The sequence below is a fragment of the Phoxinus phoxinus genome (assembly GCF_949152265.1).
Source record: "Phoxinus phoxinus genome assembly, chromosome: 1".
Taxonomy (NCBI): domain Eukaryota; kingdom Metazoa; phylum Chordata; class Actinopteri; order Cypriniformes; family Leuciscidae; genus Phoxinus; species Phoxinus phoxinus.
The window spans coordinates 38,670,355-38,683,308 of NC_136876.1; the positions used below are offsets into that span (position 1 = coordinate 38,670,355).

The 12,954-nt window shown below is 38.3% G+C and overlaps 1 protein-coding gene across 1 annotated transcript in view; it reads right to left on the reverse strand.

Moving 5' to 3' along the window:
* ntn1b (netrin 1b) overlaps positions 1-12,954 on the reverse strand; it is a 70,319-nt gene that overhangs the window by 21,583 nt on the left and 35,782 nt on the right. The window contains exons 3-5 of the mRNA XM_079628523.1: positions 12,686-12,874; positions 3,509-3,658; positions 1,150-1,203 (exon numbers count right to left, since the gene is read on the reverse strand). Of these exons, the coding sequence (XP_079484649.1) occupies positions 1,150-1,203; positions 3,509-3,658; positions 12,686-12,874 (393 nt within the window). The remainder of the gene's footprint in view (positions 1-1,149; positions 1,204-3,508; positions 3,659-12,685; positions 12,875-12,954) is intronic.

Consider the following 12,954-nt stretch of genomic DNA (forward strand, 5'->3'; position numbering starts at 1 on the left):
AATTAGGGGAAAAATGCCCTTTATAAAGGTAAAAAAAAGTATTCCGATAAGAGTGTTTTCAGTGATGTAATGAAACATTGACTATTTAAGTTTGAAGGGAGCCTCTGTTTAGGCTATTAAGGAAATGTAATTTTGCCAAAAGAAGAACTTTTATTTTAAATAAATGTTATTTTTAATATATATTTTACCATATTATCATGCTTAACACTGAGAATTTGAATAATTGTAATGTGTTGATCAGATGCAGATCTGCAGACTAAATCTGAAAATATCATAGGTTTGGGCGATTGGCGGGTGGATTATTTATTTTTAACAACGGATTCGGGGGACTCAGAGTGCACCAGATTAATGAATTTATCTTTATAATTTACATAATTTTCTTCCAGGTGTCATGCCACCGGACCCCCCTGGAGGTACCGAGCTCAACACACAAAAATACTGTGGGATACACAGTAGGCTATTGATGGTCTACGAAAAATACATTTAATTATCTTATTATTAAAATACTTGATCGGGATTTTACCACCACCACCTCGTTTTGAGACAGGAAAAACCCAGAATTTATTGTGGTTGTTGAAGCGCAGTGTACCGTGTCTATTAATAGGTAAAGCTTCAGTGACGTCTTTAGCGAGTCAACTTGAGATCCTTTCCATCTAAACTGATTATATCTCTTAAGCCCAGTAGTGAATGTTTTATGAGCAGTGGCATAACCATATTCATCCTCACAGTCACGCAGAGCACAACCAAAACAATGTTCTTCCGCAAAATACATCCAGTTTTGTTTTTTAACCGCTAGAGGGCCAAAAGTAACACAGTGTACCTTTAATTTAAATAATTTATTTATTATTAATTACATTATTATTAACATTGTATTCCATTTTATTCATCTTATTAACTATTACGCTTAAACACATTTAAATTATGCTTTTAATTTAACTTTTTATTCTTGTAATTTTTATCTGAATAAAAAAATTTATAGAGAATAACATATATATATATATATTCCTTTGCGGTAGTCATTTAAGCATTGCAGAGAATGTTTGAATCAATGCATAAAAAATCTAAACAAATTTGTATTTGGGATATTTAACCATACAGAGCTTGATTGCTCAGTAATACCAGTTAATGGTTTAATGTATTTTAACTCACCTGTAGGCTCTTCTGAACTGCTGTAGGTGGCTGTGGGTGCAGCAACAGGAATTTCTGTAACAAACAGTCAAGAACAAACAATCAAAACCTCATGCCGTACATTTTTTTCGAGGCATTGCTGCTTTCGATATACATTGCACCTGTTTTTTTATTTGTTTGTTTTTTCATTTTCATTCGATTTTAAGATCATTTTAGTAGACATACCAGGTTTTTTAGACACATAACTGGTGACATGAAGACGTGGTGGTGTCTAGTTTTAATGAGTTTCCCCTCTGAAGCCCCTTCTTCCTCTTTTAAGCGTTCTGCTGTTAGATATACACCGATGGGGGATCGAGGCTTGTTAAAATGTGCAGTTGGCAAAATGTGTGATGTCGCAAACATTTTATATCAGGCTATTAAAACAAAAGCACGTTATATCACAAAATAAATGAGAAACCAAATATTTTCCACTCGATCGTCGGGGCTCCCTCTCTCTCACTCTCCAGATTTAACAGCACATTTGTTACTTACCCTGAGAAATTAGGGGAAATCTAGTTTCTAAGGGTTTCATTTGTCTACGTGAATCCTTGCCAAGCAAATCTGAATGGCTTCATGTCTATAGTTGCTTTTGTCAGAGGGCCAGATAAATCTTTATTTCGATGTCATCAGTTAGTGCATAATAGAAGCGGTTCACATTAATAGCCTCATATTGTATTGCTCTCCCAGTGAGTATCTTATCGAGAAATGCCAGCTGCTGTGTGGGCCTGTCCTTAATCGCCACAGAGACCGTCTGCTGCCTTGTTGATACTGCCAATAAACATATCACCCATCATACCCCTGGAGCAGGCGTGAGATTTATGAGTTGAAAGGCCGTCAGCAAGGTTCGGGGCAGACTAGGTCATGTCAGCCAGGGCTTTATGGTCTGTTTGACTTAGCGGAGGGCAATCAGCGAAATGTCCATCCAAGGAAATAATGGAACAGGGGACCGATACGGAAATTAAATGGGCCGGGGCCATGAAATCATGAATAATAATAGGTGTTTATGCAAAATTTCTTTGGAGTATTTTTATTAATGTCTCTGTGGGTGGTAATGGGAAAACAACTCAGGTTGCACCACCTCATTTTGTCCAAGAATAATTTTTAAAGGAAGCTGCATAATAGTATATTTCTTTCATATTCGTTATTTATTTGTAGGTCGCACTCTTTTTTCAAGAGGTAGAGACAATGAAATTTAAGATAATTCAGAAATGTTTTCCTGAACATTAGTATGAGAATAGCTTCATATTTATTTGTTGCAGTTAATAAAAAAAGAGTAAATATTTAACTGATCAAAAAATATTGGTAGGGGTCCACAATTGATCTTCTGGTACTCTCATAAATATTTATAAATGTTTTAGAAATACACGTACTATTTTTTACCACTAGTAAATATGAAGCTGTTTTTAAAGTTTAACAGATTTACTTAGATTGACTAATATTCTAAAATGTTATTCTAAATATGTTACCCAAATTAGAACATACAATCTCGATTTTGTTTTGTAATTTATTCATCAGTAATGATACAACTTTTAATACAATTATTTTTAATCAATCAATTTCACATAAAAAGGTTTCCTAGGCAACATTTATATTACAGTGTCTATTGCATTTTATTGCAGGCTTTCTTAATTCTAAAGGTACGTTTACACGATAACGATATACTAAAAACTGGAATGTTTTTCCTGTGCCTTTTTTTTTGCGTCCAGACGAAAGCGTTATCAAAACGATCCTCATTCACAAGGATCCGCGAAAACGATTAAAAACGCTGTATTCTGCTGCCAGGCCAGTAGTTGGCGATGTCACTTTGTAAAGAAACACTACGCACCTGTAGACTGAACACGTAATACTCATGCGCATGACGTCACCGTTTTCACAAATTTGCGTTTTCATAGTTTACATGGAAACAATAACTGTATTGTTTTCAAAAACTTGCACTTTGAAACCCGTTTTCAAAAATGTTCAAAAGTTTTGAGTCAGCAAGATTTTTTTATGATTTTGAAAGAAGTATATTATGCTCACCAAAGCTGCAATTATTTGATCAAAAATGAAGTAAAAGCAATAATATTGCAAATGATTATTGTTACAATTTAAACCGGATTTCTATTTTAATATATTTCTGGTATGTCAAAACTGATGGCTTTCAGAAGTCATTACTCCAAGTCTTCAGTGTCACATGATCATTTAGAAATCAATTCTAATTTTTAATCATTTTTGTGGAGACAATTTTTTTCAGGAAAGTTCAAAAGAACAACATTTAATTTAACTATACATCTAAACAAATTTTTAACACATTTTTTGAAGACAGTAGGAGAAAGAAAAAAACAAGCCAGATGAATCTTACTGATGCAAGGGGCGATGGGTGATCTGCTTTGCTGGTATCCTTTAGCGCAGCGGTTGCAGGTGATGCCAGTCACACCATCTTTGCATGGACACTGTCCAGTCGTCTGGTTACAGGTCTTACCAGCTGCGCCGACCGGATGACAATCACAGGCTGAAGAGAAAACATAAAACCAGTGGTTACTGATGCAGCACTTTAAGGATCTAGAGACTCATATTTGCCTGATTTTACACTTTGTAATACTGTACTGTGGCTCTACATACATGTTTACACTGCAAATTATCACTATTTTACATGATGTATCACTCAAAAATATAGAGACCCACTGAAAATAATAATTACTTTCAGCTGCGTAAGGATCGGATGTTGATTCAGTTACAGCTCTGTTGAAATCAGTTCAGTGAAAGAATTGTCGACTGATTCAAAATGGTGAACTGGTTTTGAGCTATTCATTCAAAGTACCATCATTTGTTCGGGATTGTTACACGCCATGCTGTATAATTTTGATTTCCTAAAAAGAACCGGCTAATAAGAATAACTTGTTCAGGAATCAAACTACACTAGTTGCATTGTATGTTTTTGATTCCCAAACAAAGACGGCTTAAAAGTAATTTGTTCGGGAATCAGACTACACTAGTTGGGCTCTATGTTTTGGATTCAGTAAAAAAGAATTGGCTCATAATATTCATTGGTTTGGCTATTGCTTACGCTGTATGGTTTGATTCACTAAAAAAATATTTTGCCACTGGTAACGTTATATGTTATTTTCTCCCACAAGGAAACTCTATATAAAGAAATCTCTCGCCATTATTTTGCAGATCACTGTCTTTAATTGCATTGCATTCAATACAGACTTCAAACACACATTCGCAACTTAGGTAAAATATTATTTCTGTTGCCGTGGCATAGAAGATTTCACAGCGGGGGAGCGCAAGGTTATACCTGGGTTATGCCCCTTAAAATGATATATCAAGTCTGGTACTTTACTTTGCCGTATCACAAACCAGAAACTTCAGTTTGAAATAAATTAGTGGGGTTTTAAGAACAGTTATGGCCCACACCTGTGTCCATGCACTAGGTCTGGATCCTGTCCAGAGTGTGTACGTGGATATGGTGTATACCCTCCGTGTGGAGGAAACAGACCTGTCATGTGTATGCAGTTATACTTTTCACGTTCTGACACAGCGCTGTCATTCGCATAGACTGAGCACCGTCTGATCAAGTTTCCAATGTAAAGACTCTTGGCAACGAATAACCCTCACAAATAAAGGCTGAATAATGTTCACATTAATGACGGCGTGTACTTCAAAGGTGCTCTGGCTGAGCTATTAGTCGAGACGATCACGCGTTAAAATGTGAGAATTTCTTTGTGCGCTCACGCTGCCAAACGTTTACCATAAAGCTGCTTGTTTGAAGTCTCAACTTAACTCTTCCCATCAGGCCTTCAGCCGTTTTTATGTAGCCAGGGATTAATTTGGAAATTATATGAAGTGGTCCAGCCGTAGTGAGAGCTAAAGCTCTTGGGACTAAAAAAAATGTGATGAATATTAGAAGTCACTTCTTGAATTAGTAACAAAGGCAATTGTTCGTCTCAGATTTATGTCTGCCCTGGAGAAGTGGTACACAGTCTCAGCAGTGCCAGAACAGAAATGGTTGTTCTGAAGAGACGAGTCATTGCGCCGTTAATCATTTGGCTTTTTTTCTCTGTGAGTTTTATGCAACCTCACAAGTGACTGATCTAAACGCACTAAATACTGTAGACACTGTTCAAGCGTATGTATGTCTGTCTGTCTGTCTGTCTGTCTGTCTGTCTGTCTGTCTGTCTGTCTGTCTGACGGGTGGTCGTTCTATCCATTTAGCTGTCTCTGTCTGTCTATCTATCATTCTGTCTGTCTGTCTCTCTGTCTGTCTGTCTGTCTGTCTATCTCTCTTTCTGTCTGTCTCCCTTTCTGTCTGTCTGTCTGTCTATCTCTCTCTCTTTCTGTCTGTCTCCCTTTCTGTCTGTCTATCTCAGTCTGTATGTCTGTCTGTCTCTCTGTCTGTCTCTCTTTCTGTCTGTCTGTCTGTCTGTCTGTCTGTCTGTCTATCTCTCTGTCTGTCTGTCTAACTAACTAATCTATCATTCATTTATTCATTGTCTGTCTGTCTGTCTGTCTGTCTGTCTGTCTGTCTCTGTCTCTGTCTCAGACTCTGTCTGTCTCTGTCTCAGACTCTGTCTGTCTCTGTCTCAGACTCTGTCTGTCTGTCTCTCTCTCTTTCTGTCTGTCTCTCTCTCTGTCTGTCTCTCAATCTCAGTCAGTCTGTCTGTCTGTCTCTCTTTCTGTCTGTCTGTCTGTCTGTTTATCTGTCTGTCTATCTGTCTGTCTATCTATCTATCATTCTGTCTGTCTGTCGGACGGTCGTTCTATCTATCCATCCATCTATCCATCCACCCATCTATCTATCTATCTATCCATCCATCTATCCATCCAGCCATCTGTCTCTCTGTCGGTTGCTCTTTCTATCCATCCATCCGTTCGTCCGTCCGTCTCGGTCTGTCTAACTAACTATCTATCTATCATTCTGTCTGTCTGTCTGTCTGTCTGTTTGTCCGTCCGTCTGTCTGTCTCCATCCATCTATCTATGTTGGTTGTTCTGTCTGTCTATCCATCCATCCATCCATCCATCTATCCATCCATCTATGTTGGTTGTTCTGTCTGTCTATCCATCCATCCATCCATCCGTCTCTCTGTCGGTTGTTCTATCTATCTATCTGTCTGTCTGTCCGTCCGTCAGTCCGTCCGCCGTTCTATCTGATTGAGAAAACTGACTGTAGAAGAAATTTCAATTAACATTTTAGTACGCAATGTGTGAAATTCAGGCTGTGAAGTATTTCAGTAAAGTATTTGCATTCACATTCGTTTATAGAATACGTCTTGGGCCTTAGCATTTGGCTAAAGAGAAGAGAATGCACTCTGCATATTGTTTTCTGAATAGAAGGCACACATGGAAAAACTGTAGAAATCACTAAAAACACATTTAAGAACAATATTTTAGCAGTGCATCCGTTAAATTTGGATTGCTTTCACTATTCCCCATCACTGATGATTTAGCTGATGTTAATAAATGCTACACAAAGTGGTGGGATGCTTTGAATCTCAATGCCCACTTAACATTCGGTTAAAAGCAGCTACAGTTCTGCACTTAAGCCACCCACCAACCAGCCCACCGCCTGCTGAATTACGACACCGCTCTTACGCCTTCACAGGCGACCCAACAACTCTACAGCACATAATCTAAACCAGAGCTACTAATAATTCAGCAGTAGTAAGAAGAGATGCTGGGGAAATGAGTGTGGGGCAATGCGACATAGACTGTTCTCATGGCTGTTGAAAACCCCTCTCCATGTTTAAAGGAACAGTTCACCCGAAAAATTTAAATGCTGTCATCATTTGTTCACGTCATTCCAAATATGACACTTTCTTCAGTCGAGCATGAAAGGAAAAAGTTTTTACTTTTTTTTCAGCTCGCTCATGCAATCGCTCATGCAATTTGTATCCTTCAAAAAGGATACAAAAGCACAATAAAAGTAGTCCAAATGACTTGTGAACTATATTCTACATCTGAAGACATAGTTATTCACTAATAGTCCTGCAGAGGGCAGTTAATTGCATTGAGTCAGTGAACTACTCATTTAGACTTGTTTTGTGAACTGAAATAAACGATTCATTGAAAAGCGCCGACTCAAAAGAACAATTTGTTAACAAACCAGATATTGCTACTTTCTTTAAAGAAATCAGCACAGAGATCTAGGTTGGATTTTTACTTTTTTTTTTTTTTTTTTCATTTTAAATACATTTAGGTTTGAATTTACTGTGTAGGGCTTTAGAATACTTATATTTTTATGGTGATGTTTGCATTGTTTTTGTATTCTCTTTTCATTGTAACTGCATGAAAAATAATTTAAATTTCACATTTCTCTATGTTTCACAAAAGAAAGAAAGTCAAAGGTAGGGCTGCAGGATTTAGGGGAAATCTAATTGAACATTTTCTGATAAAAAAAAATAGTGAGTAAAATAAGGACTTAAGGTGAAATCTTTTTTTTTTTTTTTAAGGCTGCACAATTTGGCCTATTTTTTTATATATATATTAATATGACTATAACATAGTCTATAAAATTATACTATAAATAATTATTATTCTGACTATTATTTGTATTTTCTGGCTAAACTCAGAGCACATGCAGAGATGAGCTTGTGTGAAGCAGCGTTTACTGCAAATCAAGCCACTTCGAGACTCTGTATCAGGAGCTGCTCGCGTATAAAAACAACAACAAAAATAAAAAAGCAGTGTCACGTAACACGTTTCACTTTGATTATATTTATTCCGTTAAACCCCAGCCTTTACAATTTGATAGTTGCACAAAGGCATATAGTGATTTCGGTTTTATTTTGAGTAGTTGAGCAGCCTTAGTCAAAGTAGTTAATAATGATATGAGGGTGAGTAAATAAATAGTGACAGATCTTTTATTTTTGGATGAACTTTTCCTTTAAGCACAAATATGGGACAGAAAGAAATGTCGTAGTTCTGGAGGGTGACACGGTGTTTATTCTGAACTCAGTGAGGGATTGTTGTTAATCTGGGATATAAAGCATGAGGTGTTCCAGACTGCCACTGACAATGGATCTGGTTTTGGGTCTGATTTGTCTTGGTAGGTGCCCTGCCGTCTTGTTATTTACAAGCGATATTCCTTCCTTTTCCAAACGACCCCCTATAGAATTTCCGAACGCGCTGAACACTGCTGGCACGATGTTGCGTCTCCCATCCAAAATAAACACAATGAGATGGTTGGCTGACACGAACAATAAATACAGCAGTCCGCTACACGACGTCACAATGTTGAGGAGTTTGTCACCTGAGACGAGTGAAGCAATCAGCTTGACAATGGTGACTGGAACTCCTCAGCATTTCCCGGACAAGCTTTGACTCTACCGGCCATATTTTGTATGTTAAGGTCATTACAGGACCTTACAAGCCCGTATCCCTCGCATCTGGCCTCCGAGCATCCCATATATAGCCCGAGTAAATGTTTTGGCTGGCAGGGGAAAGCTGTTTAAAACCATTTGTAACCTCCCCTGAATCAAATGCATTCCTCTTGTGATAACACACAGCAAAGTCAATGTAACATGGGCAGTGTTTGCCATCCATCACATCTGCACATTAGAACCCGACAGTCCGCAAAAAAATGAAGCTACCCCAGTGATTGGGTTAGCAGCCTCTCATATCAATTATGCTGTGGTTTGTTGAAGCTTTCAGTCCGTCAAACTCTGGGTCCGCTAGAGTCAGATGAGAATACAAGTTATCTTGGCTTGAAGGTGGGAAATATGCAATAGCAAAGAATGTTTTGTGAGTGAATGGATTACGGGAACACGGGGGACTGACATTGTGAAATTCATCTGTGGACCAACCGTGGATCAAATCCATGCATTTAAAACTACAGCCGCCATGGAATGTCTGATTTCGCAAGGCTGTGAACGGATTTCATGTTTTATATGAAAAATATAATATATATTTTAAATAATATAATATAATAAAAATATCTAAATATATCTCTAGCCATGTATTTGCACAACTGTATGCCCATCTTTTTTGTTTCTCATTTCATGTCCACAATCAGGACCCATTGCAAAACCTATAGTGAGTAGGAAAGGAATGATTTGGACATGGGCAGCAGACTACAGTGTGTCATACGAATTACGGTCCTCGTGTGAAGTGCAGGGGAGATCACACTCACAATTGAGTGTGCAACAATAGCATTAGCACAAGTTTGCCAAGATAATTACAAAATACTCTAATAAACATAGAAATACGCACTGGAATATTATTAATCATTTAATTTAGAGTTAACTGTTTTCCTCAATATTTTTGCCATTAAAACATTACTTATAACCATCATTTCTCTCATTTATCCATCTGGAATTGTTCTTTTCACCAAGCTTTTCACAATGCATTGCTTTGTTTGCAAAGGATATGCAGTGCTGCTGCCTTAGAAATTGGCCAAAATAAAGCATAATCATGCTACTGTACCTCTTGATATATCAAAAGGCCACGATTTACTTCAAACGAAATCGAAGAATGAACTGATATGACGACATTTCAAACACAATCAGGCCGAAACGAAGTTTGTTTGGAGTTCATTATTGGAGTTCGAAACTTGCCAAAGCAAACTTTCTGGAAAAGTTCGCTTCGGCAGGTAAACACCTTCGTACTACCATTGGTCCATGGTGATTACGTAATAGGTAGGTGTGCGCTGAGGCTCTGTCTTCTTTCACGTGGAAAATCTTTTCCAGTTCATTTCTCCTCACGAGTCCGTGGAAGTCAGACGTTCGCAAGTGGAAATATGAACACTGGAGAGCTGCTTTATAGTAGAAAATGTAGTAGTACCTCTGATGAAATGAGACACTGTCACTGTTTTTCATGTTTAATACGGTAAAGCTGCTTGATTTTAAGCAATCTATTGCTATAATAAATTGCTATTGCTATAATTTTGCTATAATCTAAACGTGACGTGACTTTACTAAAGTGCCGAATTACAGAGCTTGTGCAAAAAAATATATCCACATTGCTAAGATCAGATGCTTTTCTTATGCTTTATTAAATTGCTTGCTAGTTTTATCATTTTGCTGTGCGTTTATTTTGTTATTGAGAGTAAAGCGTCGCTCTCAGCAGTGTGGGCGGCATCAGATGTTCGGTAACAGAATATCGCTGGTCACGTATTTCGAACTTCGTTTTACCCCTAAACGAAGAACGAAAAAGAACTTTGCTGAGAGTATATATGCGCCTTTAATAAACATTGGGAGTGTGCCCATGATGCAGCTCACTATGTTTTTCAACAGAACCTTACAGCCCATCTGACCACTAAGTGTGACCATGAGGTCTAGAACATGTGCGTAATCTCTGGTGTCTTTACATTTATTTTCTTTCATGGGTGAGTGAATAGTTGGCTTGTTTCACTATTATTGGTAATATGCTCTGTTGTCCCAAATCCCATGGCAGTCCTCCTTGTCTGCTTGGCCTGTGCTCATCTTCCAGGGAAACCCCATTGTACAAAAACGGTCTTATTCTAATATCTTTCAGCTCAAAGTCATTAGAGTTCTGTATATCATGAAGCAATTAAATTCAAATTTGATATAAAATAACCTGGGGCCTATTTATTCATTTGAAGAAGGACATTTTGAATCCAAACCAAAATTGTATGTTTTAATTATGTAAAAAAAAAAAAAAAATTACTGGCTTAGTAATTGTTCTCAGTACTGCTACTTTTGTTTACCCAATTCACTTAATCCAGTAAATACAAAATGTTTTGTTTCAAGAGGTTGGGCGGAACTGACAGAACAACAATTCCCTTTCGAGTTTGATTCTCTCAACATTGTGTCAGTAGCTGATAAACAGGTAAACACTTTTTTTCAGAGAATACTGAAGGCGTTCAAGCGCGAAATGGAGGCGGGCTCTTCCGCTCAATAGGGCTACGTTTACACGTGGCCGGCTAGTTTCATAAATGGACATTTCCCCCCTCTCCGTTTTCAAAAAAATCATTGTGCACACCTGTCAGTTTTCAAAAAAGTGTTCGTTTACACAAACCCATGTATATGCTGTCAAGAACATGCCAAACCTGTAGGTGGCAGTGTAACGAGAAGCTCAAGCTTACGTTAGCCAATCAGAATTCCCGAAAATAGTCACATCCTGTGACGTCGGCTGCCTAAAACTCAGTTTTTCTCCATTTACATGCAAACAAAGTTTTCCAAAATCTCCACTCTGGCCAGAGTTTTTAGAAAGAATCGTTTTCAGAGGCGAATTCTCCGTTTGTGTGTAAATGAAGGGCACAAACGAAGGGAAATGTCTCCATTTTTCTAAATAACCATGTACGTATAAACAGGGCCTAAGGCGCCACTGAATGTCATTCTCTCAGAATCTTTCTCCTTCAGACAGATATCTTCAAGTAGCCATCTACAGCTCGCCGTTGAGGTGTGCTTGCCAGAGCACGGTGCCTGGATTGCATTCCCGTAGGTATGACATTTTTCTTTCAGATTCCTTCCGGACCGCTGTGTTTTCTGCCTGGGCGATGCCCACACAGAAGCACCGCTGCTCCTGACTCCTGTGAAGAGCTCATGCCTACAAAGTGTCCGCGTTTCTCTCACCCAACCCTTCAGGAAAAAACCCCGGCTTCTCATGCTCTCCCCTCTGTGGTGGAGCTGCGAGCTGAGCGAGGAGACTACAGCTAAGGGTTCTCTAGTTCCACAGGTCTCTGCCATGTACAGAAGAGAAAACATTTCCCGCCGCTCACTCATTCACACTATATAAGCATCCCCTTGCCTCAGAGCAGCGGTCGGTCATGTACAAAGCACAAAAAGCTTCCGGCCGCTACGATATTCACACGATATGGCCTGCCTTGCTTAAAGCAGAATGTGTCTCGGCTTAGGGCTGGGCGATATGGCCAAAAAAAATATCAGTCGATATCGACAAAGATTTTTATCTTTGCCACTTTGGCCTAAATGTCTGCCATTCTTTTTTATTTTATATTTTGTTACTTTGTAAGGTTTTGCTTTTTAAATAGGGACATAAGTTTGTCTGTACTGCTCAGTCACTTGCAAAATAGTAAAACCAACATGAAAAAGAATAATGATAAAATCGTGAATCGTGATTTTCCTAAAAAAAAAATCGTGATATGATATTGTTGTTGCCATATCGCCCACTCCTAATTATGGGTGTTTTAGGTCTTCCTACCTATTTGGCAAAAGGGAAGACAACAGCCTTTTTTCTCCGTTTTCTCTAGTCAGGTACAGCACCATCGATTTAAAAAAAAAAAAAAAAACTCTAGAATTTTTTTTTTCCTACGGTACAGGCATGCAGCCAAGTTTTATTGAAAGCACATTTTGTCAGCCCTTTAAGTGCAGATGATCTTTTAACATCACTATACAACAAAAAACTAATAGTAGTCAGACAGCAAAGCAACAATCCTATAACGTTAAGTTACCACATCATTTATTCATGCTGTGAACTCTCAAAATGCTCAATCAACAGCATTGGCATGGTTTGGTCTCTCTTAGGCTGTTTTAGGCTAGTTTGGACAAAATTTTGACTAATATTAACGTTTTGTTTTTTTTAATCTAGATTTAAACATTATTTGCAGCGATTGCTTACCTTTGCAGGCTCGTCTGTGTGAGATGGCCTTGGTCATGTCTCTGTAGTAGCCCTCTTTACAGTAGTGGCAGTGCCGTCCGGCTGTGTTGTGTCTGCAGTTGAGACACACTCCTCCACTCCTGCGGCCCGATAGCTTATACAGCTCCATGTTGAATCGGCAGCGGCGGGCATGAAGATTACAGTGACAGGCTTTGGAAGAGATGGACATTGGGAAGATAAAAAAAAACACAAGAGATGGTGTTTAGATGTTAGTGGCAGTGGCAGTTGTT